The sequence below is a fragment of the Lonchura striata genome, chromosome 23 (genome assembly GCF_050655825.1).
Source record: "Lonchura striata isolate lonStrDom1 chromosome 23, ASM5065582v1, whole genome shotgun sequence".
NCBI classification, from domain to species: Eukaryota; Metazoa; Chordata; class Aves; order Passeriformes; family Estrildidae; genus Lonchura; species Lonchura striata.
In genome coordinates, this window is record NC_140725.1 from 5,763,650 (window position 1) to 5,791,341 (window position 27,692).

Below are 27,692 nucleotides of genomic sequence, written 5' to 3' on the forward strand. Positions count from 1 at the left end.
GTACAGTGTCCAAGCACGGGGCCGTGTCCAAGCGCAGTGTCCAAGCGCAGTGTCCGAGCACAGTGTCCGAGTACAGTGTCCGAGCACAGGGCTGTGTCCGAGCCATGGTGTCAAAGCACAGTGTCCAAGCACAGTGTCCGAGCACAGGGCCGTGTCCGAGCACGGTGTCCAAGCACAGGGCCGTGTCCAAGCAAGGTGTCCGAGTACAGTGTCCAAGCACAGGGCCGTGTCCGAGCACAGTGTCCGAGCACAGTGTCCAAGCACGGGGCCGTGTCCAAGCGCAGTGTCCAAGCACAGTGTCCAAGCACAGTGTCCGAGCACAGGGCCGTGTACGAGCACGGTGTCCAAGTGCAGTGTCCGAGCACAGTGTCCGAGCACAGTGTCCGAGCACAGGGCCGTGTACGAGCACGGTGTCCGAGCACGGTGTCCGAGCACAGTGTCCGAGCACAGGGCCATGTCCGAGCACGGTGCTTGGTGGCACTGAGTGGCCCGAGGTGCTGGTTTGGATTTAGGGCTGCCCCAGCCTGGAGCCTCCCGGGGTTGCCCGGCCACAGCAGCGCTGTCCAGTGCCCAGCCAGGCCGTGCTGTGCTGGCTCCCCACGGCCGGTGCCTCAGTGCCCGGCAGCGCAGACTTTGCTTTCAGCCCCATGTGGGTTTCAACTGCCTTCTTCAGATCCCCCCTAAATCCAAGGGTGCCTTGCCCCAACACTGCCAAATGCAAAGCTGTGATTACATTTTGACTCACTGTATATTAATAAATCATTAATATTTTTCTGCCATGTGCAATAAATTACTCTCAGCCAAAAGCAAGAAAAAAAGTTGTCTTAATGGCAGCCAAAGATGATCCTTCAATGAGGATAGGATGATGCTGCAGGTAAGAATACTGTCTTTAATTACTCCCTTGCATTATAGGCAAATTACATCACTTTTCTTCATGAATGCCTGCCTAAAAATAAAAACAGAGATATGATTCTGAGCTTAGTGTTCTTCCATTTCTCTTTGCATGAACCTTCACTCTGGAAAGGGAAGAAGTTGAAATCCAGCAGTGCCCTCTCCAGCCACATGGCCTTCTTATTTTGGACTGCTGGCATCAGGAGGATCAAGGTGGGACAAGACCAGCCCTTGCATGACCACCCTCCTCCTCAGCCCACAGGTGGCAGTGCACATGGGAGGAATTGGGAGAAAGCTGGACTAAGAGATGCTATTTCATTTCAGGGACTGGGAGCTGAAATGCAGAGAATCACAGAATATCCTGAACCCATGAGGATCATCAAAGTCCAACTCCTGGCCCTGCACAGGACTCCCCAGGCAGTGGCTTGTACCTGGCTCTGCCCATTGGGGCTGCAAACGCTGCCCCTGATCCACAGTGGTGCAGGAGGGCATAGCTTGGGCAGATTTGGTCAGTGCCAGGGTCTCTTTCTACCCCTGCAGTGCTGCCCCATGTCCTCAGCAGCTTCCCCCATCCCACCTCACCAGCACAACAGCCCTGGCTTGACCCCCCTCACACCACTCCTTGTGCCTAATAAAATTTCCATGACTGTTTCAGACCCACACTCCAGAGTCTCGGGGGATGTTTGTGCATGACATCACCCTCCCCCTCCTGTAAATCAGGCACTGGGCCATGTACATGACCCATTCATGACAGGGATAAAATCCAGATGTTTCAGTGCTACGTGCAGCTGGGTCATTTCCTTTTTTGGCTAAAAACGTGAGGCTCTGGAGGCTGACTGAAAGAAGAGCCTGGGGGCCCCTTGTATAGAAACCTTTTGCGGTTAATCCCTGGAAACAGCACTGCAGAAAGCCCGGCTGGAGCTGCTGCTGCTGGAGGACAGGCTCAGCTGGGAACCTCTGGGCTGGAGCTATTCACTCACCCTCCAAGGGCCAGCACAGCACCAGAGCCCAGCCCAGGTCACAGGGCAGCAAGAGCAACAAAAATCGTGCTAGAATTCCATCAGCCAGCAGAGCAGAGCCTTTGAAGTGGCCAGGAATGTGCACACACCAGTGCCATGGTCCTGCAGAGGCACCCCGTGGGCTGTGCCCAGCCTGCCACCACAGCAGCACCCATGGGAGCCTAGCCACTGTGCTGGGAGGGCTGGAGCAGGCAAGTCCAGAGCAAGTCACAGCAGCTGTTGGTAAATGTAAAGGATCTGTGGAAAATAGTTTCATATGTTAGGGAACACATGGCTCCCTGGCTGATAAACATGAGTACAGAGCATGCAGCACTTCAGGGAAGGCTGCCAAGAGGGACCGTGGATATCCTGGCTGGAGGCTGCAGCTACCCCAGGAGTCCCCTTGGAATGCTGTGGCATGGGCAGGCAGTGCACACTGCAGGGCAGGAGGCTGCTCTGCAGCAGGGTTGGCTTGGTACCACAGCCATCCCAACAGTCCCACAGCCAGCCTGCAAAGACAGCAAGGACAGACAGATGGACACCCCCAGCCCCTGGAACCCACTGCAGCCACGCAGCAGGAGGAGGGAGACGCTGTGGCCACAATCACAGGGCCGGCACGGCTGGTCCTGGGCTGTGGTTTGGGAAGGCAGGCACAAGCACTGCAGAGGTTGCCCGTCCCCAGAATGGGATCAGGGGTGAGGCAAGGCTGAGCCCACTCAGCATTCTGCCCTGTGCCTGCTGTTCAAGAGACACAGAAGAGAAAGTGTCACGAAAATGGTTTATTGTATAAAGCTGTAGGAAATACAGAGGACGCTGAGGTTTAGGACAATTCCTTCTGGAAATGGCTCCAAGCTCCTCTCATAATAGCAAACACACAAACTCTGATTTGCTGTCATCAAAACTTCCAAACAAGGATTTAAGAAGGATCTGAATGCAGAGTAGTAACACTTCAACATGCATAACATTTTCTGTTTCTAAGTGAAGCCCGGGTGGGGGGCTAGCCCCTTTATCCTGTAGTTGTGTACAAAATGATGGATATTCATGAAAGATGAGTACAAAAGGGAAAAAAACCCCACAAGAACAGGTTTTCAGTAAAGCATGTGGCTGACTAAGCAGGAAAGCAGGGTTGGCAAAAGTATCCCAGCGAGACAGAAGCAGAAGGATTTAGAGACGAGGCAGGCATCCCACTGGGAGAGGCCTTAGCCCAGGGCCAGCTCATCCATTGGGCAAGGATTGCACAAGGCCTCATGTGAGTCTGGGATGGCTCAGACACCCGATTTTGCAGTTAGGGCCAACTGGGACCTGGGCTATGCAAAATCTTCCCACCCCATCCCCCAGGTGCAATCTTTGCTTTGCTTCTTGTTTGGGACCCAGGGAAGGATGAGTGTGGCTGGAAGGTGTCCCTGCTGCTGGGGACACAGGCAGCCCTGGAGGAGCAGGCTGTGGACATCCTGCTGCCCCCTCAGCTGCTCTCTGTGCTGCAGCCCTGTGCTCCTGCAGACCCTCCCAGCAGCTACTAATCACAGGCACAGTCTGTGGGAAATTATCCTTCCCTGAATTAATTACCTCTGGTGTTCCCAGTGCTGCTGGCAGCTGGGCTCTGATAGCAGTGCCTGTCTCATGGTTCCTCATGAGAGGGATGGAGAAGGAATAAAGCCCTGAGTGCTCTCAGCCTTCAGCATGCCCTTCTACAGGGCTCAGCCAGATGCACCTGAGCATCAGCAGGCCAGCACTCCCAGCTCCAGCTCAGCCACGGGAGGTCACAGCATAGGTGGGCAGCAATGGGGTAGGTGTGGGTGGGCTGAATGCCCCGTACCTACAAGTGACTTGAACTCCTCATTCACAGCTAAGCAAGCACTGCCATGGAGGTGCTGAGCAAAGGGTGTGGCCTGCAAAGAGTGAGGTGCTACAGAACTCCAGAGGTGGATCCCAGCTGCCAGGATGTATGCTCTTCTCCTGGGCACACTCCAGCCTGGTGTCCTCAAACCTCTAGAACAGAAGACAGTGCCCTTCATGGCTGAGCAAAGGGAAGGCTGCGCAAAGCTGGCTGCACCAAGGCCAGCATGGCCAAGCTGCATGGCCCCAAGACACTGCCTTGTGTCATCTAGAGCAAGGGAAGCACATGGAGAAAGAACAGAAGTCAGTGCCAAGGGGTGAATATATGCTCGCCAGCATGCAGATCCAGCAGCACAGTGCCAAAGCCACTCCTGCCCTTTGCTCAGCTAGGGGCCTGGGCTCGTGCTGGGTTAGACTGGAAGCGAAAAGAAAGAGTAAATAATGGGGGGTCTTGAAGCTCCTTTTTCAGCTTTATTTAGCTTTAACTGCACAGAGCCACAGCACAGCGCACTCTAGCCTTCAGGGAGGGGGCACAGGAGGTCAGCCCCCATCTCCTGTGCCTCGTGCTCTGCCCCTGCAGTGCTGCGGGGGAAGCTGGCACCAAGGCCCTGGAGAACAGAGGGAGGCCCTGCCCCGCCGTGCCCTCGGGCTCATAGGTCGCTGCTGCAGTCGCGGCACAGGATCTCGTCGTTGTCGGGGATGAAACCCTTCCCCACCAGCGAAGTGCTGCAGCGGGCACAGTTGAAGCAGTTGTGGTGCCAGTGACGGTCCTCAAAGGAGACGTATTTGCCACCACCGAAACCTGTGGGAGGGACAAAGGGCAACGTCAGAGTCTCTGGGGAAACTGGGATGAGCTTCCTGGACAGACCGAGCACTGGCCTGCTAATCTCCAGGTCAGGTCTTCACACATGGCACTGGTGGTGGCACCAAAAACACACCCCAGGATCAAATAGATCTGAAATGTGAATCTCCACTCTGGTGGGGGAAAAGCACTAAAATTGCTTCAGAGCAGACTTTGCAGGGTTGACATATCTGGATCAGAATCATGATTTTCTCCCCTAGGAGGAGCTTGGACAGGAGCTGCACCATCACAGTGGATGAAGTCAGACAGAACTACTCAAATCCTGGGAATAGCCAGCAGCTCAGGCCCAGGCTCCTGCAGAGGCTCCACAGGAGCTTCCTTTCTCTGCTGGCAGTTGTTGGACTGGTGAGCTGTGACCCTCTTCTCCCCAGGGCTGCTACAAATTCATAAGGACCAGAGGGGAAGTAGGTGCCTGGGAGCAGCCAGAATCATCCTCTGAGTCACCGGCTGATTCACAGCTTCTCCTGCCTTCCCAGCAGCAAGAACCTGGGAGTTGCAAGGGGGAAGGTCATGTTGTGGGGGTGGGAAGGAAGCCAGAACCTTAGGAGGCTCTGAAGAAGAGGATCCCTTACTTTCCTTGCCTTAGGCAGGTACAGCAGGTCCAGACCCCCCTACACCAGGTGCTGCTGTAGGTTTTCCCTGTCTTTGAACAACCTTTTCACAGGACATGACAATCAGTATCAAAAAACTCAAGCTAGACACATGAGCTCATGCTTTGGGGGGGTCACTTTGGAGCCTTTACCTGTGGGTGGAGGGAATTCCTCCCACAGGACACAGTTCACCACTTTGAGAGATGCAGACAAAGGGACAGAAGTAGCCCCAGGACCACGGGGCTCCTCAGAGAGCTGCTCTGCTCACCTGTGATGGGCTTTGTGCAGGCGCTGCACTTCTTGGCATAGAGGTTCCCAAAGCACTTGATGCAGTACGGGTTGTCATCCTGGGAGGTGAACTGCTGCCCAGCCAAGGGGGTCTTGCAGCCTGTGCAGACAAAGCACTCCTTGTGCCACGGCTCATCCCGGTAGGTCACTCCTCCCTTGGTGAGAGTCTGCAGGAACAGAGCACATGCTGGTGACACACAGGCAAAGGGAAACAGCCCAGCCAGGGTGATGGCACCTGAATCTTCCTCTGATAGAGCTCAGGCAGGAGCAGAGAGCTCCCTGTCCCTGCAGCAGAGCTGGGAGCTCTGGGCTGTCAGACCACACGTACCTTTTTGCATCGAGTGCAGCGAGGAGCGAACTTGCTCTCGTAGCAGGGGACACAGTAATAATCCTTCTTGTCTGGGATGAAGGACCGTGACCCAATGGGCTGCTGGCAGCTGCTGCAGATGAAGCAATGCTCATGCCAGGTCTGTCCATTGTACTCCAGCTTACGGGAGCCTGCAAAGAGAGCCCTGCAGTGAGCAGCACACACGCACACAGGGACATGGGGGGCTGGGCAGGATGAGCTGTGGTCCTGCACACCTGGCTCTGTGCTTGCTCTCCCCATGGCAGTTCAGGACCATGGAGCTGGAGAGGGGGCTTCAGGCCCACAGCACAGCCACACGGGGAGGGCTGCAGGAACACGTCCCCAGCACTGGCACAAAGCCCATGGCAGAGATGCCTGACGTAACCTACATCTGAAGATGGTGCCAAAATAGCCAAGTAAAGACACACACGCCTTTGCCTCAGGCCTTCTCCAGAGACACTCGCACATCTTTAGTCATTCTGTCTCTTCTTGTCAGCACACAGCAGAAAATGCCCAGGAAACCCTTTGTTATCTCCTCCCTCATTCACTTCCCCATTTAAAAGAGGAACAGATAGATGGGTCTGCTGTGGTGGTCACAGCTTGACCAGCAGTGCTGTCTTGCTGGACAAGCAAAGGACCCAGCCCTCTCCACGCAGTGACAGGAGGGCAGGAAAACAGAGACCCAACTCTCTTCCATGCTGCTCTCATGCTCGACCTGCAGCCCCAGCTGACACCAAGGGACCAGGAACAAACTGCAAGGCTCGAGTCAGCCTGCTCCTACCTGGCATGACAGTCTTCTCACAGGCGACACATTTGGAGGAGAACTCGCTGCAGTAGCAGTCGTTGCACAGCAGCTCCTTGCCCTGGCAGGTGAAGGGCTCATCAGCCAGAGAGCGGTCGCAGCGGAAGCAGCGGAAGCAGTGCTCGTGGTAATGACGGTCCTCGTAGTACAGCTCCTGGGAGTACAGCCAGCATGAGGAGGGGACCAAAGGCCTTGGGAACTGGCCTGCTTGTCTGCAGGGCCTCTGCTCACCCTGCAGGGCCTCTACTCACCCTGCAGTCGTGGCCGATCAGCTCCTTGCACTCGTCGCAGGTGTTGGCGAAGTGCGCGTCGTAGCAGGGGATGCAGTAGGGGCCATTGTCCATCTGGATGTACTTGCGCCCGTACAGGGACTCCTTGCAGTTGTCACAGTCGAAGCACTCTGTCATGGTGCCGGTCTGAGGCCCTCCTTCACCTGCTGAGATCAGGGCAGGTGTGGGTCAGTATCAGCTGAGCTGTCCGGGATGTCCCTGCACAACCCTGCCACCTCCAGGGGCCAAGGACCAGAGTCCCTGCACTGAGCCCACAGCTGCTGCCAGCACAGGGGACAGAACCACGCTGTGCTCCTGCTCTGGGGCTGCATGCACTGCCCTAGGAGCCTGCAGTCATCAGAGCCTTCAGGCTTATACTCCAGTTCACAGCCAGAGAACTTTGGCACCGCTCAGAAAACCTGGACGTGTCAGCATGCAGCTAAGCTCCTCACTCTTTGCTACCATCCTGGGAAGTGAAGTGTAAAATAAAAAGGGAGAAATTTCCTGCATTAAAAATTTTCGTTTGTCACCAAAACCTTGCACATGCCACGTGGTTGTGTGTCCACCGTGATGTCTGAGAGCCAGACAGCCTAAGGGAGATCCGTGTGCCCAGCTGCCCTTCAGAGACCTGCGCTCAGCCCTCCGTGGTCCATAGCAGGCTCCTCAGAATGGCTGAAAGCTCTGCCTGAGGGGCTGCTAGCAGCTCAAACCCTGGAACTTCTCCAGAGGTTTAAAAGCAGCTGCTCCATAGGGAAGCAGGAATTGGGCATTGTGCTCTGTGCCTTGGCTGTGGAGCCTTGTCCCAGCAAACTGCTCTGCATGTGTTGCTCCAACTATAAACACTCCAGGGAGAAGCTATAGGGGCAGATGAGTGTTCCACAAGCACCTGTTGGGGCTTGATATGAAGGAGACCTGACATCTCTCCTTGCTGCTTATCTCCCTCACAGACAACAGGTTTGTGGAACAATTTTGCTTTCTTTGGAGCATTAACCCCAGAACAAGACTGTCTTCCTCCTGTTTAGTTCAGCCTGGTTATTCCTAAACATGGAGTTTTCCACTTGCAAAATCACACCCTTCTTTTAACCTGGGCTGCTGTCAAGTGTAGACAAGCCCACTGAGTTACAAGGGTGCTGTCAGCTACAGAGCACCTCCACTGCTCTGTTCTTCACAAACCCACCCACTTCACAAAGAGCAATTACAGCACAATCTGCAGTTAGCATTGAATGGTCAGGGAGCTCCCTACCAGCCCCTGCACCCCCTCCCCACAGCCAGCTGTAGGTTGGGAGGCAGCCTCCAGGGCAGGAGCTGATCCAGACAGTTCTGACTCACAGCCCAGAGCTCCCCAGGGCTATTCTTGGCCAAGGCACACAGCTCCCAGCTGTTGTCAAGCCCGGTATGTGCCGATAGGACTGATGGAGAATAAATCCAGTGCTCCCACATGGCTACGTGACCAACTGAGGGGGAACAAAGTTCCTTTTCAGACACTCCTCACCAGCTGCCACCCAGGCCACTGCCCACTCCGTGCCCTCCAGCGTGGCAGGCCAGCGTGTGTGGCTGTGGGAGCAGCTCCATGGCCTGTCCCTGCCAGCAGCGCGGGGCCAGCGCTCCACCAAGCCTCTCCCAAAGCTCCAGCCAGCAGCCCTGAGTGCTGCCTGCAGAACAAGGCAATGCCCAGTCTGTTACTGGACACAAGGCAGGCACATGGTGGCTTGCTGCAAGCTGCTGAGCTGCACCTGCTTCTCCAGCCTGTGCTGGCCCCCACAGTGTCCCTTCTCTCTGGGGCACCCCCAAGGTGCTCCCGTGACTGGGCAGCAGCTCCCACACAGCTCCTGGCTGCTTCTCACCCACTGCTGCCTTCTCTGCCACCCCACTTGCCTTTGCTCCCTGAAGATACCTGGGACCTTTCTCTCTGGCAATTAAAAGAAATTTCCAACTCTCCTCCCCGCCTCCCAGCCCTGGTGAAGGGAACTTTCCAAGGTGTGTCTGTACTGAGAGACCTGTAATGAGCACTCCTGCTCATGAGAGGCTAAGCCACCGCCAGAGCAGGGAACTTCCATGTTTCTCAATGGGCTGCACTTTAGCTCTGTGGTCCAGTAATACAGGCTCAGAGGGCATCAGAAAACACAAAGGAAGAAAAAAACAACCTGAATGAAGAAGGCTGGGATTTTACCAGCGATGAGGAATAACCTCCTGAGCACCACTTCCCTGATATTGTCAGAAGAGGAAGTGAAAAACAAATCCCTCCAGGAACGATATACCAAGGAGGACCCTAAAGCAGTGGGCCAGGCTTGCCTCTGCTTCGAGCAGTTTTTCCCCAAGTGAAAAACTTTTCAAGCTGAGTGCTGCTCCCCAGGCTGGGGGTGCAGCAGAGCCAGGCCCGGGAGCCTCACGTGGCCAAGGCTGCACACAGGAACAGACTTTGTGCTGCCTTTTCAACAGAACAAGAACAGGCCCAGGAAGTTTGCTCAGGGTTATTTGTGTTAGATAAGCTGTTTGCTCCCTTTGTTCTGCTCTCAGAGCTGGGCAGGGGCGTCGAAGCCCAGGCAGCACCAAAGCAAATGCAGCATCTCCGTCCCTGAGACGTAGTGCTGTGAGACTGAACACTCCGGGAAGAGGAAAGTGGGACAAAAGAAATGGAGTAAAAGAAATAGTAGAAAAGACCATAATTCTTACTGTGATTGTAATTATGAACCTGGGAATTACCTTCCTTGTGAAGCACATAGTTAGAGTTTTAAAATGCATTAAAAACCCCTTTAATTGAGGGTCAGACATAGAAGGCACAATATAGGCAATCTTGTGCCAGTGAGCATGTGCTCATCCTTTGCACCACCCTGTAAACATCAGCTGTGTGCTGGGCTGATGTCAGGAACGCCTTCAAATGCTAACCAAGGTGTTGCCCTATAATGATGGGGTTGCAGTTGCAAATACAGTGTTTGTGCATTGCCAGATGGCTCCTGTCTGGGGGCACAAGGCTTGCTGAAGCAGGTCCCTTGTACAGGGTGATAGTGGAGCTGGATGTGGGATATTGCTCAGCTGTTTCACTAGCTGTTGGAGGGCAAAAATAAACACAGATATATGCCTGCCAGCTGCCTCCTCTTTCCCTCTGAAAGATGTAGTTGTGCTCATGGAGCAAAGGAAGTTGAGTTCCTCTCCTGTGCCCGTGAACAAACAGCTTTAGGAACAAGAGCCCCACTCACAAACAACATTCAAAGTGCTCCTCGATGCAAATCTGATCAGTCAGGAGCAGAGCTCAGAATAGCCTCATGGATGGAAAAGGTCAGCAATTTGTCAAGGAAGCACAGCAAAGTCCACTTTCTAATTAGAGAGTAACATGCACCCAACACCACCCTGGTGTCATTGTCCGAGGCCATGGCTTAGAAACAGCCCCAGGAGATCAGTGCAATAATTTTAGCACAAATAAAACAGGGATTTGTTATGCAAAGGAGGCAATACAGACTGAGTACAGCCTGATCCACACAATCACTGAAGAGAACTCCTTAGGTGTGGAGTCTTGTGTGGGTGGTGAACCTGTAACCCTATGTAACTTCACACCAGTTTGTTTGTTGTCAGCTCACAACCAGCTGCTCCACAGAGTCACCCTAGAGTAATCCATGGGGCTATTCCTAGGGAAACACTTCATCTTTCCAGGACATAGGAAAAGACCTGCTCTTGACTGTCTGTCAGGTCCCTGCCTATTCTCACCTCCCCACTGCTGTTTGAGCACAAATATAAGCAATTGCAGTTCACACCTAAACAGACACACAGAAGAGCAAGCACCACCTCACTGGGGCAGGCAAGTATTCCCCATGTAAGGATGAAACCGTCCAGGGACATGGCTTTGAAAGACAGTCCCCAAAGCACTCCAAGGTCAGCAGAGGAGAAGAACACTTTTTGTTCCTGCTAGCTTTCCAGAACCATTATGGGTCCTGGAATCTGCATGAAATTGTTTCTGCCTGCTGCCGACCCTAAAAGGCAAACCAGCTGCTTGCTCTGAGGAGCAGCTCCAGCCCCTCCGTTATGCTGGGAGTGCTTTCATTCCTGACACGGCTTCTGGGGATCTGCACAGGGTCACTGAGCACCCTGGCCCCAGGCTGGCACAGGTTCCTGGGGGTAGGGGCCAGCTCCCTGGGGTGCTGTGGGGGTTTCTCCACACTTACTCATGCTGCTGCCTCCCTGTGCCCTGTCTCTCTGCTCCCAAACCCACCAGCGCTGCTGCAGAGCTGCTGCATCCCCGGGGCTGTCAGAGGAGAGCTTGAGGCAGCTGGGGAGAGGTCCCAGCGCTCCCTCAGGGTGACCCAGCCTGCATGGGGCACCCTTGGGAGCAGATGCACCCTGGTGCATCCCTGGGGCTGTCAGAGGAGAGCTTGAGGCAGCTGGGGAGAGGTCCCAGGGCTCCCTTGGGAGCAGAGTTGCATCAGACCTTCACTGGCCTGCTCGAAGCTCCAGTGAGTCACTTCCTGCCCTCAGCTCTCCTCCAAGCTGCTCTCCAGCCTCATCCTTCCCTGGGACAGCTCTGAAATCTTAAGTAGGAAGGAGGGCTCCAGCATGGCAAGGAGTAGATTCTTTGCAGAGACCATCAGGACAGGCACAGGCCTCACACGGCAGCTTCCCCATCACCAGCAGAACCAGAGGATGCTGCAGGTCATTTCTCCAACACACAGGGAAAGTTCGGTTCTTACAGCCAGCCTCAGAGGCAGGAGATAAGCAGATCAGCTGGGTGTATGGCCACAGCCTCCCTGCACCACTGGGGTGTTGTGCTCACACATGTGCATACGCTGAGCTCTGCTGAGCAAGCTGCACCTCAGCCTTTCCCCCCAGCACGGGCAGGACGCCCTCCTGCCCAGAGCTGTCCCGGGTTGCTCCAGGCTGTGCAACAGATTGAGTAAAACGGCTGGCAGCACTGTAAAGAAACATCTTGCATTTCAGATAAAACAACTTGCTGTCAGCAAGGTAAGCAGCTTCCTGCAAATGCTTTGTGAGGAAGAAGCAGCAGAATCCGTTAAACTGAAGCAGCAGAATCTGACAAGCACAAGACCTAAACTGTTGCATGACTTTAATACAGTCTTAGAATGACAAAATAAGGGTTTCCCATTGTTCAGAAGGGATCTTTAAGTTGCCCCATCCAAAGAACAAAGCCATATCACAGACTCCTCCTGGCAGCTCTGCATATAGATAAAGGACAGTGCCAAAACCACACCTATCCTATAAATGTCTGATTGTACTCTTAAACAGAATACAATCAGTAAGAAAATCACACCTGCCTCCAGTCCCCAGCCTGCCCAGAGGTGCCTGAAGGAAACTGTGACAGAGACATCACACCTGGTCCAAGGTGAGCAAGGGCAAGCTGCCACCACTGCTGTGCTGGGCTTGTGAGGTACCAGCAGCACAGGCACAAGAGACAATTCAGTCCTTGCTCTGGACTGATTTTCTTTAAGGAAAGCTAATTCTGCCAGGGTCTGAGAAAGGAGCTGAAGAGTCCCTACTATGGAACCATAAAAATAAGAACTCTGCCAAGGAAAAAAAAGAGGGCAAGATTTCAGAGTTAAATATTTATTACTAAACATCTGTAGGGGTTAACTAACTATTTTAGGTTCTGAACAAAATCTTGGTCTTTTGGAGGTGTAGCTAACAGCAGTAAAACTATTTGGGAACACTCAGAGCAGGCAGTCTATGTCATTCTGCTGACATTAAATTGGAATGTTTGCTCAAGAGATCAACTGTTAATCTTATTCAGAATGAGCAAAAAGCAAGCAAATTCTGTGCACTCAACAGGAAGTCAGGAATTGAAGTCATTTGGGCTCTTTGGAGAACCCATCACATTCAAACAGACCAACAGATGGAAGAAGTCTTGAGAGCAGAGGAGCAAGATAGGAACACACCAGAAACTTCTGGCTAGCTCAACACAGACCATTCTGTCAGGCAGTTAAGAAACCCGTGGCTTAAAACCATGCCAGGAGAGATTGTGGCTTGTCTCTGAGGAGGCTGCAGAGAAAAGAGAGGCTCCTCGTGACAGGTACCTTTCCTGCCACGTGCAGTGACAAGCAGGGGACACTGCAGCCGGGCACAGCTGCCACTGGGCAGGGGTTGGCTGAGGGCAGCAGCTGCACACATGGTCACGGTGGCCATAAGAGGAAGAAAGATGCTGAAGCCAAGTTTCAGGGAATGTGACTGATCACAGGAGCTTTGGTGTGATCGGAGGAGCCCAGGGAAAGGGCTGCTCCTGTCAGCTCTTAAAAAGGAACAAGGGACAGGTGTGCAATTACTCTCAATAAGCATGTTGTGAGCATTCAATCTAGCATTGAAAGTTTAATTTTGGACTGAATTGGTTTATGCCCGTGTAACCCACAGCCATATCAATGCCTCACTGCTTATCCAACTTAACAATCCAAGGATTCCTGGCAATCGTGCTTTCAAGATCTCTTTGCCCCACATAATAAAGGTCATATGCAGTACAACAGAATTCAAACGTGAAAGCGTGACAGGAAATGACTAACTGCACACTGAGGCCAATGTACCTTCATCTTGGATCAGCTCAGCACACAAGAATCTTGCAACTCAAACAGACATCACAGCCTATATGCAGAAAAAATAATCTGACTGCTCTAGTTGCTACTTCTTGGGGCCTGTGCATCTCAATGTAGATATTACATGTATATAATGTAATTCCGCTCTATTTCCCTGAAGTTCTCTCACAACTGAATCCTTACACTGTAGTTTGCACTTTTCATTCCCTTAGAGACAGCTCCTTTTAAATTGAGGATGAAGCCATTATTATTTCTGAGTTGATACATAATTTAAGTTAGTATTTACAAAGCTTTTTGCAGTCCATAATAAAAGATCCTTACGAGATCATGTCTCTGTTTTGCCCAAAAAGGCAATCAAGGGACTGCCTCAAGCACTGGACACAGCCCTAGTGATTGTGTGTTTTGCTCACGTGCTGAAAACCAACCTGTACAATTTGAGCCCAGTCCCCTATTCTCTGTTTCCCCAACAAGCCTGAAAGCTCTTTTGCTGATTAAGGCTCTGCTCAGCTTCATGTTTCTTTTCAATAAACAAAACAACTTTGACTTCCAGTAGCAGAAAAAGGCACATATCCCAGACATGTTTTATTTAATGCACGCCTATTACTTAAAGGGCAAAGTGAATTTTTTCACCAAATTTGGTCAAAATACTCCCTCTTCCGATTTGATTCTTTGCCTCTCAAACACAAGTATTTGCAGTTGGTTTCTTGCATATAAACAGATCTATTGATGGAGAGAGGTAACGTGCATCTGAGTTTTGTGCCTTTTGGGGCTCTCCAAAATCCGCAGAGGGAAGAGAAAGCCAGGAAGGTGACAGGAGACACTTTTGCACTCCCTCTCTGCCACAGATCCCCGAGGCCTCCCCACCTGTGCTGGCTCTTAGCCCAAGAACACGGACAGACTCCCTGTAAAGTGCTTTTTACAGCTGCTGGTGTTCCTTGCAAGCAAAGGCAATGCCAGGCCTGCAGCACGAAGCATGCGAGCAGCTTCTAAATCTGGGGGAGGACTGAGTCCTGGCAAAAGACAAATTGTCTCATGTTACCACCCTGGGAACAGCTTGATGGTTCTCCCAAACAAAAACTGGGATCATTTGTTGCCCGGGAGATGCTGTGTGTGCCAGCTGCAGCCCTCCCCAAACAGGGCAGCGCTCTCAAGGGCAGCACAGCCGAGCAAAGGGGACACATGGGATGGCTGAGAGGGGAAGAGAACACCTCCTAGGCAGTGTAGAAGTGAAATGAATATAACATGGGCCAGTTCAGTAAGGCCTAACCAGTTTTAGCTCCTTCAGCTCCCTTCTGTGACTGAAGGCTTCTCTGCCAGGTAATCTGGCCAGAACGTGTCATTTACTTTCACGAGCCGGTTCTCTTCAAACCATTCTCACTGACACCTTTAAAATTATTCTTCAGTACTGCAAAATTTAAATAATAGAAGCCATCGGTTGCAATTGTTACATATTTTGCATAACGTCTCTACAAAATAACTCCTTGCAAGCACTAAAAGGAAATTTGCAAGATACAACATGCGCTCCTGTTTCTGCTGTGCAGAGGTAATCTTTGGTGGCACCCATAAAAGGGAAAACTGTGCCACGTCCAAAAGATTATATGGAAACAGGTATTGTAAGGGACACAAGTGCCCACAAAGTGTATGAATGCCTTTATATCATGCAGCTACACATGGTGTTTCCAACCCCATCTCCCCAGTCCACTGGACATGTCAATCTCAGAATTGGAGCTGCTGCTGGCACACAGCTCAGTAAAAATGTGGACTGCCTAAAATCTCAGAAAGAGAGGAAAAGCTGTTTATTTACAGAAAAAAAATCCAACATGAACAGATAAGAAGTAACAATATCAAGAGTCCTTGATCCAGGTCCGTGGCTCCTTTACAGAACATCATTCTTTGATTCCCATCTGAGATTTACAAGGGCACCTACATGAAGCACGTCTCTCAGAAGTTAAAAAGGATCAGAAAGAACAGAATTTTCACTAACAGGCTCCTCTCTTGGCAACTTTCAGCTGAAGAGCAAGAAGAGCTGCTGTCTCAGCCCTAGAAGCAGCAGATGTGAAGCAATGCCTGTTTCTTTGCTGCAGGGAAGGTGCTCCACACTCACTGATGATGATGGAAGCAGAAGCAACGTGCACTCTGACTATTGGGAAAAAGTTCCCAAAGCTGTTCACATGCCCAAGCAACCCAAGGATCAAGGGCTTCACTGCAATGCCAACAACCCTTCCCTCTGTTCTGGAGCTGATCAGAACAAGAGTGCTCCATTTACAAGCCATTTGTCCCAAACTGGCAAACCCTGGAAATAAAAGCTCAGCCCAATTCGCTTACCTTGCATTGCTGGAAGCAGTGGAGCAGCAGGGACCCAGCTGTGCCAAGGTGCTCCTCCAGCCCCTCACCTCAGTCAGCTACAGCAGGTGCCACCAGCCAGACACTCTCACCAGTAAATCATCACTTCACCAGCAAACACTCAACTGCTTGTCCAGCAACAAAAGCACTCACATCATAAACCAAGGGTGACATCAGCACAGGGATTGTGTTTCCTACAGGGGTTTAAATGTCATTACTTGTGACTAGAAATTGGACACTTGCATTAAAAGTTACTCTAAATTTTCACAAGAGACGTGATTCCAGTTTTGTGTAGACATATTTTACTTCTAATGCCTTTATATTGCTGAACATCATGATGACAGGAAAAACAAAAACAAAAACAAAAGAGAAGAGAAGAGAAGAGAAGAGAAGAGAAGAGAAGAGAAGAGAAGAGAAGAGAAGAAGCAAAACTCCTAACATAAAGTGAAAAACTCATCATCATTATCAGCCTGACTTACCAAGTCAGGTGCTAACAAGGTGAGCAGCAGAGAGCAGCAGAACCTGGATTGTCACTTGAAAGGGTCAGTGTGGCTCACACAGCCTGATCTAATAATTATTCAAGGTTTCTACATTGCCCTCTTCCATTCTTATTCAAAGTTCTGCTCTACATATTCCAAAATTAAAACTCAAAGCTATCAAGGACCTGAAAGCATTATTTAATCATGCTGTAGTTATTACTGTTTCACACAGCAGGAAGCACAACATAGTCCGTGCACCTTCACCAACCTGACGTGCAGTTATGATTTCCCACACTCAGCTCTGGGCTCTCCAAAAGCAACACATCCAACACTTCTACACATGCACACTGGGCCAGATTTAATCTTTCTGTGAGTTATATGGTGTTTGCTTAGGGTTGAGAAATAGCAGAAATAAAACTTTTCTTGGCTGAGATAGATGCAAAACACGCTGTGCACTTTTTGCTTTTAATGACTCTTGGTGAGTACCACTACCAGTCTATGTATTCCAGAATGTTCTGAGTTAGGCACTCAGCAGTTTTCTTAATGTCAGCTGTTCACTGAGTTAAAGGGAGCCACTGAAATGCCTTTAGATTTAGATGATGCCCTTTCTTTTTGAAAATGTCCATGTGCCAAGAGGCAGATGAGCATAAATAATCCAAATTTAAGGAAACAAACCTGTGAAGCAGTTTAGCTCCCCGATTCTCTACTGCCAGTAACACAAATGTGATGATCCAGTGCAAGATCATTAATGCAAAAAAGTCCTCAGTTTCCAGAGCTGACACCCCACACCTCTCACTGGATTGTGGCTTCCTCAATTCCCTAACAGCTGTCAGCAGCAAAAACATTATTTACCCTTGTATTACCCACAGGTCAGGGAGTAATGCTATCTCCCTCCTGGGATTTGCACCTCAGAGAGTTCTGGCACTAGGCATGGCCTGTAGAACTAAAAATGGAACCAAGACCCAAGTCCCATCTTTCTTCTCCTCCTGAGATGCAGCACATATCCCTGTCAGTGGAAACTGTGACACCCACCAACGTGGGGTACAGACCTGCATCTACAGATTGCACAACCCTGACCCTGGGAGAAGCAAGAGAAAAGGGAGGAGGAGAAGGAAGAGAGGGACGTGGTCTTTAAGGTGCCTTCCAACCCTGTAGCAGACAGACACAGTGCTGTGCTGTTCCAGAGTCCAGATCTCCCAACCAACACCATGCCTCTGCTAGCTGCCCTTGCTATTCAAACTTGGGGTTCAGCAGGGAGCAGCTGAGCTGGCAGGCAGAACTGGGATAGGGCAGCAGCAGGAAGTTATGCACCAGTTCCAAATGGGTTCGTTTTTAAGAAAGGAAAAAGCCAGTTTTCCTTAAATGAGGGTGCTGGAATTCCAAGGTGAGGTCAAAAGCCTGGCAGAAATCAGGAGTTTAGGCTGGTACTGGGGCTCATGATGGTGACAAATGCAGTCCTTGCACTCAGGGGCAGCTTAGGACCCATTGATTTTTTGTTGTCTTCCCATCCTGAGCAATATCCAGGAACAGTGCCATCAGGTGTGGGCCTCAGAGAGGAATTTTTGTCTTCAACTGTGCTGAAGGTTAGGCCTTTCAGATACATATTTTATATTATTCCCTTTATTTTGTTTCATTAGAAGAACTACAAAAAGACATTTTTCACAAGAAGCCTGAGTGTACATGCAGGTTGTGTGTGATCTGCAACCACACAGTCCTGAACCATGACAGAAATTACCTGTGATACACTCACATGGAGGAAATCTTGTGTGCTTGGATCATTCAAGAAATAAGGCTGCTTTACAGATACAGGAACAACACATGGCCAGAATGTGTTCTAAATCGGTAAGATACAGGCCAAAAAATCAACTGCTAATTGTTTTTACAATTTGTATTTTATATTAAAAAACCTCCTCAAGACCTTAAGAGGCAGAGCTGAGCCTAGAAAGGATTTTTATGGTTAAACCTGAAAGCAGGGATCTAGGACAGAACTAGTCCACTACATTTCAAACTTTGAGCCTGGGTTCTGCCTCAAGCAGCTGGGATTATTTTTCCAGTTAAGTAAATTCCTGCTTCTAAAACCCACTCTGATATTTAAATAAATTTGGAGAAGATGCTGAGTAGTCACTCTGCTTCACAGATAACAAATCAGAACTGCATTGTTTGATGGATTTCTAAGAGAACACTTGAAATTTGGGCAAACAAATTTAAAATATCAAGGTCATATTTACATTCCAGGGTAATAATTAAATACTTAATATCTTGTGGTTCCACTATTTTAGGTTTTTCTACACACCAAAATATTTAGTCATGTGAAAACCATCTGTAGCAGCTGGAAGACATTAATTTGGCATGCCAAGATTAATTAGTTTAAAAATACATAAATAAAGCATTCATTTTATTTCCAAAAAGCTGTTTTCTTGGTTCTCTTAGGGTGTTGGTGATTAATGCTTATGGAAGGTTCTCAAAAAGAGGTATCAGATGCCAGTTTCACAAATATCTGTTAAGTAAAACAAGGCCTGTGTTTAGGTTAATGCTCTTCTGGACTAAGCCCAGTCATTATTCACAGCAATACAAAAACTAGCTTGCAAACACTTCAATCCCTATTTTTATTCTTTCCCCTATGCTCTCAAATCCACAATGCTAAAATGTGCTTTTAAAAATTGATGAAAAGAAATTTCTCTTCAGGACTGGGGTTCAGATACCCGTGTTTAAGAATTACAAACCTAAGTGCCCAAGTATGTCTTTTTTCTTGAAGAAGTTCCTGCATAATCTCCATAGAGCTTTTCAAAGTCAAGTAAACAAGACACACAGCTGAAACTGTAAAAAGGGTTGAATTTGGCTTAGTATCCATAGGGATCACTTATCTGGCCAACAGCTTGCAAAGGGTTATTTCTTGGCTCATCATTTTTGTTTTGCTGGAAGATGTTGAGGTTTTAGTGAAGTTTCTGCAGAGCGTGCAGCAGCATTCAACATTTTTTGCTCAGCTAATGAGTTAAGTCATCACAGCTCTCCAATGGCTTGAAGATTATGGGTGTAGGAAAAGGGAATGCTCAGAAAGGGGAACTTTTGAGCAGTCACCACTAAACTGCGGTTAAAACAGACACCAATGACTCTATTCAGCTCCCAAACCTCAGACAGTTTCCATTTTCTCAATAACAAAGCATTTTTGTGGAATGAGGTAATGGCCTCCATCTGCCAGGTCGACATCTCCACTAAGATTTCTCAAGAGTGTGGCTGACCAGGGCTGGCCAGCAGAGCCAGAGGCAGGAGAGTCCCTTTAGCCTGGGCAACACAGGGCAAAACTGCCATGGGACAGACGTGGAGAGGAGCCTCTGTGGCACCATCTCACAAACTCTCCTGGGAGTTTGATTCACAAGCAGCCTGGAGCAAGCTCCACATACTGCCCAGCTGAAGAGTCAAAAGGTCAGGAAAAGGGTTGAGATTTGTCATTATGAATGGCCAGGGACAGGCAGGAGGGAGCAGAATGGGTGCCACAAGTCCAACAGCCCATCGTGGGTGGCTCATGAGCAGAGAGTGTGTGATTTAAAGCAAAATCAGGCACACACTGCCAGATGCACAGTGCAAAGGGCAGGGCAGACATCCTGCTCCCTGAGGACAGCACTGCCTTTGGGACTGGCCACTCAAGCTGCCATACACCCCCCACCTGAAATACAAAATATCTGAGGCAGAGCATTTACAGCCTCTGAACACAGCCTGGGAGAGGGTCTGGGTTTGTTCTTTCCTTATTTCTTGAATTTAGCAGCTTATGTCTTGCCCTCTCAGTTCCAGGGATGCTGAGCACTCAATCATTCTTTTGATTTCTGGCAAAGCCAGCTCAGTTCTTCTGAAAAGCAGTCCTTCATTTAGCTCCAGATGAAGATTCCAGCTCCTGTCAGGACCCCCTCATCTGACTCTTGTCTCCCTGTGGATGGCCAGTCACTAAGCTCCCTTGCAATTTTGAGACTCTCAGCTCCAGGTTCAATTCCCCCCATCTGGTTCTCCCATTTAAAGCAAGGCAATTTTCCAGTTGTTTTCTGATGCCTTTGCATTCCTGTAACACTTCCTCTTGAAGTTTAGAAAACATTAACACCAGCCTCCTCACTTTCTAGTGTAATTCCAACTGTGTGCCCATGTGGATACCTGGTGAGTGGTACCTTCCTTCTTGGCCAGGACAAAGCATTTCCCAAGCCTGTTTTCTTCCCATGAGGAGTGCTCCTGTCAAACGTCAAAAACCCACACTGCTAATACTAGCCTTCTACAAGGTCAGCCAGAGAGGACTTCCATCAAGGATGAGCTTTGCTGGAGAAGGCTCCCTGGGGATTATCAGAATAGTACAGTCAAGCCCAGATGGCCACAACGTGCTGAGCACATTTCCCGCAAACACAGCGGCGAGGCAGAGGCCTCTACAAATCAAAGTCCACCCTGATTTCTGCCATCTGCTGAACACCGAGGGCCAGGCTGAGGCCTTTGGGAAAGGTCAGGATAGTCTTACAGGCTCTCAAGATATTGCTTTTGTTCTCACTATTTGCTTCTCAATTCCTTCGTTAGAAGATACTAATCTCTCTGTAAGGCAGTTACTTGGAGCCAAGACTTTAGATATTATTGCAAAACATATGCTTAAAAGAGACTGGAAATTATGCTGGCAGTGTTACAGAGGGGAGCAAAGCACAGCTTTGGGTCAAAACAAACAAAAAAAAATGTAAGCTAGTAAGCAATTCCCATGCAATAGTTTAGGAGAGCCAGCAAAAGCTTCTTCTAGAAAGAAAACAATGCTGTGAGAACGAAGCTAACGAGAGCTGGCTCTTGGAAAAATAAAACAGCTAGTAATGAGCCAAAAGCACATATCCAAGAGAATCTTTCTGGGAAACCGACCCAAGTCTTTACGCTGGAAAGCCCTGAGGGACTAGGGACCTTGAGGCTAAAAGCTGGCAAATTGCTTCATCAGTTAAGGTCGGTCTCAATGTTTCCTACTGTGTAAAAATAATTTGTTTTAGCCTACAGGTCTCTACAGAGCACTGGGTAAATTCAGACTGCTTCCTTTGGGAAGGGAAACGGAGCCCCTGGCAGAGCCCTGCCCAGTGGGATATTTTCAGGGGTTTCCCACCACCACTGCCAGCCCTCCAGCCCCAGGCTGGCCCAGCACACTCAGCCCTTGGCTCTGCTGAATTCCCTCGGAGCTGCTGCAGTGATCTGGGCACCACATGGCCACTACGGGGATGGTAAATCCCCCAAGCTGCTCTGGTCAGTGTTACAACAACATGATGAACGTGCCTCTGTAAAGCCACCTTCTGGAGGCTCATTCTCCCAAAACGGATGCAGCCAATGATCCTGAGATAGCTCGTTTTCCAGAGCAGTAAGGAACAGACCTTGTTCTCTCTCTTTCAGAGATTTGTTCATGCACCCACCAGGATCTAGGTGCTCATACAGAGTGGCAAAGGTAGGGTCTGTCTTTGCAGCCCACTGGTTCATTGCCAGTCCAGCTCCCCAGCCACAGCACCACAGCAGGAGCACAAGACAATAAATGTGTGCTCCAGCTGGGCTTCTGCGTCAGCAGAGAAAATCCCCGCACTGGCAGGGGATGTCAAGGTACTAATGACTTTCTTTCTCTTCCAACTGCTCTGATTCACGTTGCCATCTTCCTTGCAACTGACCTAAATAACATGTTCAGGCAGCACTGAAGTGTTTCCATCTCATACTGCAGTAAGAGTGAGATCTTTGCATCTGGAAAGGGAATTTCACAGGGAAGTCACGCCACAGGTGAATTAACAGTGTCCTTCTCAAGAAGAGAACACAAGCACCCTGTCTTATCCCATCAGGGAGACTTCCTGGCTGCAGGAGAACAAAGGTTGCCCAGGAGCAAGGAAAGCACGTACAACACTCCCAAGCCCCAGCAGATCTGAACAATGTGGGCAGATTACTCAGTTACCTCATTTCCAGGTGTGCTGTCAGCATGAGCCACGTCTGGCTTGGAATTAAAGAGGTAAAACTGTTCCTAGATCTGGGCTTAGTCAGCATAATTTACGGTAATTACTGCTCAGTAGCCATTAATCCTTTAATGCCATATCACACTCAGCCCTCAGTTCTAACTTTTGGTCATCACGGACCATTCCACTGCAGAAGGGGCTGAAGGACAGGGTGCACGACCACACTGAATCCAGAGCCAAAGGCCTCAGGAAGGGAAAAGCAAAGAAAGCCACTGTAGAATGACTTTAGCAGATCAGCCCTCTCCAGGCACACAGTGAGTATGTGTGCTGGTAACATACAGGCACGTCAAGCAGCCTTAATCCCAAACAATTACAGACCTCCCAGCTCCTCACTACAGCACCACTCAGGTGTCCAACAGCACTGCATCACAGGAATGCAGGGGCAATCCCATCCCTGCCACTCCACTGGGATACTCTCCCAATTTCACTCTTCCCTTTACTGTCAGCTGGGCACTTCCAAGAGCCATAAAAATATCTCCTATCCTTCCAACCCCTAGCAGACTACAGATCTCAGTGTTACCTTACAGCAGTGGCCCCCACAGGCTGTGTGCTGAGGAACTGAAAAAGTCAGCTGAAAAGGCATTTATTGCCAACAAGGAATGTGACTGTGGGGAAATACAGAAGGGTATTCTGAAGCTGCTTCCAGCTTTCAGGTGAGGCAGTGCTCAGCTGGGGTTGGTGCATTATACTTTGCATGGCAGGCACTAGAGCCTCAGCAGCCTAACAGATACCTTTCTTATTCTGAAGATACACATGAAACAGATACAGTTCCCCTATTGCAATATAAAGGAAGTTATACTTGATCCATACCAAATCTTTTTCAGGTATTTGAGTTCTTAAGCAAACTTAAACAGAAAAGCTGCCAGCAAAACTTGTGCCTCTTTGTGCTACAGTTAGTCCATAACAACTAGTCTGAATGTGTTATCTCTAGTTTTTATTAGCTCATATTTACTTTGGCTCAACATCCAAGCAGTCATTTAAACAGGGTGAGAGAGGAAAATCTTGGACTCACAACAATGGCCAAGCAGTTTAATCTACCACTGGGGACAAAGACTTGACTCCTATTGGCTTGGAGCGCTGGCAGGGTCAAGTGTAACATGTGCTGGAGGAAGCACTAGGGAAGCAGATCTCTGACTGTTCAAACACCAGCAAGCATTTCCTTGAGCTATTCAGAGTTCTCTTTGCCCCTCCTGTGTAGAGAAAACAGCTCCAGCTGTCCAGTCACCTGCGCTGGCTTCTCCACTCACTGGATTCACGACATCGGCGGCCGCCAACAGCTCCAGGTTGGATGCAGCACATTCCTCATTCCTCACAGCTCAGATGTTCAAAGCTAAGTTAGGAAGCAGTCAGGATCATGTCCTTGGCATCAGCACCAGCTTGGTGCTGGAAGATAATTTATATTTCTGAGCAGAACTGGCACTGGGCAGATTGGCCATAAACATCAACAAACTGTTGTTCCAGCCATGACACCAAACAGAAGGGTCCAGAATGAATATCTATCCATGCTGCTGATTTAGTAACTTTTTTTTTTTGAACTTGGGAAGTTCAAAATACTTCACATAAAAGAACACTGCAGTTTGCAAGTGTGGGACAATCTACAGTAACCTATTCAGAGGCAAATAAAAAAATAAATTAATTCATATCAATAATCAGATGACCACAGGCCAAATCAAATCAAAGTGACACTAGACTAAGAACAAGAATGTAAATTTCAGGATTTTTGTTCCATTGCTCTTTGGATGCTGTGTTAAGACATTACTAAATAATTCTTAATTATTAATTTAGCCCTAATGAAGTTGTCTCTCTGCTTTCTCCCAGAGTAATATTACTCTCTTGGTGAGCCCCTCTCAGTATGGGCAGAATAATTTGTTAAAATTTTTCTCCATTTAGCAAGTATCAACAGACAAAGTGGTCACTCAGCAGAGGCAGTTGTGCTGGGGTGAAATACAGGAAGGTGGAAGCCATGTGGCATTCTTCAATTTCCCCTTTCCTTTCACAATCAGACCCTTGATATTTTCTTCAACAGGAAAACTGACATTCCCCTTCTGTGTAAACTGCTGACAATTGTATTTTACACCTGGTAAAACCAGAGCAAAACGGAAGGAAGAGAAGAAACAAAGACCAAGGACTTTTCTCAGCAACTACATCTCCACAGAATGAAGTATTTTCCTTTTCCCACCTCAGAGCAGACAGAGTCCAGTAAACACACCCCAGCCTTGGTGGGAAATGCCCTCTCCTCGCTGGTGTCTGCAGGACAGTGCCCATGGCAGCAGCTTCCCAGAGAGCAGCCACAAAACCAAAACAGCCTGTGCAGTTTGGCCCTTCTGCCCCCAACCTCACGTTAAAAGTCGCCCTAAAGCTCCTGGCTGTAGTAATTTGAAGATTAAGTACTACTGATAAATTTTATCTGCCCCCTAACAACTGGTCTTCTCCCTTTCCTAGATACAACTGGTATTTAGGGCTACAGCTATCCCCTCCTTCTGAAAAAATTCCCACCTGAGTAAATTGATTTTGATGATATCACCAAGGCAAAACACTATGAAGTTTTCTCTGAATTCTTCCAGTTTGGCCATAGAAATTGCACCTATTTCAGCAGAAGCAAAGCTCCCTAAGGAATGAGCCATTTGCACTCTGAGCAAAACTGTAAACATCAATGGCAGCACCTTCCTGCCAGAGCACCTGGGCACAGGCAGTCGGAGAACAGCACATGTCAACCAGAGGAGAAATGACTTCTTACTTGAGCAATTAAAAGGCATTTTGGAGCTGTTTGCCCTGTTAAGAGGTTTGGCTTTTATTCAGATCAGGCAGACCCCAGTTTTCTGGGTAACTTCTTTATCACACAAAAGGTGAAGCAGAGCGACAAGGTTTAACTCCTGTCTCTCTCCTGAGGTTGCTGCTGCAACTGTGGCTCATCAAGCACAGCCTCACATAAGCTACAGGCAGCAAAAATCCTACAGACATAAATGAGGATCCTGGTGCACCACCAAGGAAACCTTGTGCATCAGTGCTGCAATTATCATTAAATTCCTTTTTAAGGGCGAGGGCGTTGGAAACACTTTGGGTATTGAGAATAATCAAATTTTTCCACGTTTCTGCTGGCATTTCAAACACCAGCCAACTGTGTAACAGCAGAAACTCAGCTGCAATTAGGAACACAGCAGAAAGCACCTTACCTCATCAGGCAAGCAATAGAGCAAGCAAGTCCTGGCTGGGAACAGAATACAGTGCTTCCAAAGTTGGTGCACTGGGAATTTTGGTAACCTGCCTGCAGGGAAGTTTTTTCTGGCTCCATCAGTTAAGGGTTCACTTCAGTCTTGAAGCTGCTATGTCCAAAGCCAGAAAAGAACATGGCTAAACTCATACCCCTCAGAAATCAACTGACAACCAGTGAATACTTCCTACTGTCATACAAGATTGGTACACTACAGACAACAACCCATGTGTCATCAGGGACACCATGATGACACCAGCCAGGAAAGAGACTCCTGCCTTTCCTCCCCAGGATAGGGTGACCTGGGAAAGGTGAGTTATCCTACTGCCAGCTGTGTTCTGGGACAGCAGGGCTGTTCCAGCACCTTCTCTAGAAGAAACAACAGTGCAAACCAGGAGCTGAGCTGAGGGTAGATGTGCTGCAGGAGCAGCAGCCACCTCCTGTCCTCCCAAAGACTGGGAACCACAGTGACCCTCAGCACCCTCCTCACCACTCAGCTCTTCAGATGTCGTTCTGCAGGCAGGGCAAAAGCACAGATTTTACCCTAAGAGGCATCTGAAAAAATCCAAGACAGAGAGACAGAGGGATGCTCCAGAAACTGAGGTCATGGAACAGTTCACAGGGCCTCCCTGCTAGGGAATTCTGGCTGTTTCCAAACACTGCCCTGCCTTCAGTGTGCCCCACCACTCCCTATGCACAGGTTTATGGGGTTCTTATTCCAAAACATACCTTTTGCTGTAGAGCATCTGCCATAATTAGTACCCACAACTAACCATATCACCAATATTTTTGTCTCCTGTGCTATACCACCATTTTAAAAAGTGTGCAAAATTACAGGCTGAGCTGGGTAAGAATAAAACTACTGCTGACAATTCTATGCCTCAAAGGAAGTGGTCAGCAAGAAAAGCAAGGGAGCAACACAGTCTCCATGTTAGGAAAAAGGAAAGAGGATGGCGCAAAACTAAGATAGGAGAAATGTCAGACTTCCTCTTTCCCCTTTGCCTATCATGAAGTTAAACCACATACTGACAAAGCAAATCAGGGAAATAAGGCAGCTTTAACACCTGGGCAGCTAGGAGAGCCACAGATTTCTGATGCTTGGTAGAAGAGTCAGAAAAGTAAAAGGAATGTCCCTATATCCTTCCCTAGAAGCCTGTGCTGCCACCAGGATGCTGCATCCACCAGAGCTTTGCCCTTTCCTCTGCTCCTAGGAATAGATTTTCTACTTTGGAAGGATTCCTTTATTGTCTTCAAAACTGGGAAACATTGAACATAGCAAGTTTGGATCTAAGTCAAGAGACCTCAGTATCAAATCCTGCCCCATGAAGATACGTAACCCTGGCACATGCCATCCGTTTGTGCTGCAAGTCTGTGGAGAGAAATTCCTCCCACCATGCTTCACCCAGGCTAACTGGAAAAGTTTATCCAACGTTCCCATGAATTCTCATGAAAGTGTCAGTGGTTAAGGTAACCACAAGTACAGAACTGGAAACGGATAAAGAAAAGAATAAAAAGTTACCTGTAAGAGAACAAAATCTGAAACATAACTGTGTTGAGGAAAAAGAAAATTGCAAAGATCCTGAGCTATAATGTGAGAGCCAAACTGTGACTTCCGAGTCTTTGTCTAGCACACACACACAAAAGCAAGGCTGAGAGTCTTCTCCCATAGCTACCCTGGGATTCTCTGGAAAAACAGCAATCACTCCAGATGTGCTGAAAATTTTCTTGCGCTACACTCGAGCCTTTGGTTACAGTTTACTCGCGAGTCTGTCCATCGAGTAAAGTCTCGGTACTTGTGAAGAGCCCTGAGTACTCTTCACAAAACCCTGCTCAAGCTCTCAACTTGGCCGCCTGGCAAAGGGGCACGGCCCTGTGGTTCTCTCCTTTTGGAGAGCGGCGTGCATCGCGCTGCCGGAGCGGAGCTCTCCGGCAAGCGACGTGCCCGAACCGCCGCCGTGACCGGGCATCCCGGGGGATGCCCCGAGCCCAGGCGGCACCGGGGACGCGGTGCGTTCCCTCCAGCCCCCCAGGGCACCCCCGGGGCTGCGGGGCCGCACGGGCAGCGCTCCCCGCCCCGGCCCGACCCACCTGGTGCCGTCCCGGGCCGCGCTGCCGCTCTCGGTGCCGGCGCTGGGCACAGCCGGCTCCGCTCGCCCCGCTCCTCAGCCGCGAGCGCGGAGCCCGGCCCGGGGCGGGGCCGGGGGCGGCGCGGGGCCGGGCCCGCCCAGCCCCGGGCGCCGCTCCGCCCGCGGGGTGAGCCCCGTCCCCG

General features: G+C 49.6%; 1 protein-coding gene across 5 annotated transcripts; it reads right to left on the reverse strand.

Moving 5' to 3' along the window:
- Positions 1-2,653: 2,653 nt before the first annotated feature.
- Positions 2,654-27,597, reverse strand: FHL3 (four and a half LIM domains 3). 5 transcript variants are annotated; one of them, XM_021554844.2, is made up of 6 exons: positions 27,512-27,597; positions 6,865-7,046; positions 6,593-6,767; positions 5,794-5,963; positions 5,446-5,632; positions 2,654-4,527 (listed from the first exon to the last, which is right to left on the reverse strand). In XM_021554844.2, the coding sequence occupies exons 2-6, from the start codon at positions 7,018-7,020 to the stop codon at positions 4,376-4,378; spliced, it is 840 nt and encodes a 279-aa protein (XP_021410519.1). In that variant the 5' UTR covers positions 7,021-7,046; positions 27,512-27,597; the 3' UTR covers positions 2,654-4,375. The 5 variants fall into 5 exon arrangements, with proteins under 5 accessions (XP_021410519.1, XP_021410518.1, XP_085415957.1 ...); XM_021554843.2 differs by having other exon boundaries at positions 6,865-7,049; XM_085559831.1 differs by lacking the exon at positions 27,512-27,597 and adding an exon at positions 16,904-17,020 and having other exon boundaries at positions 6,865-7,049.
- Positions 27,598-27,692: the final 95 nt, after the last annotated feature.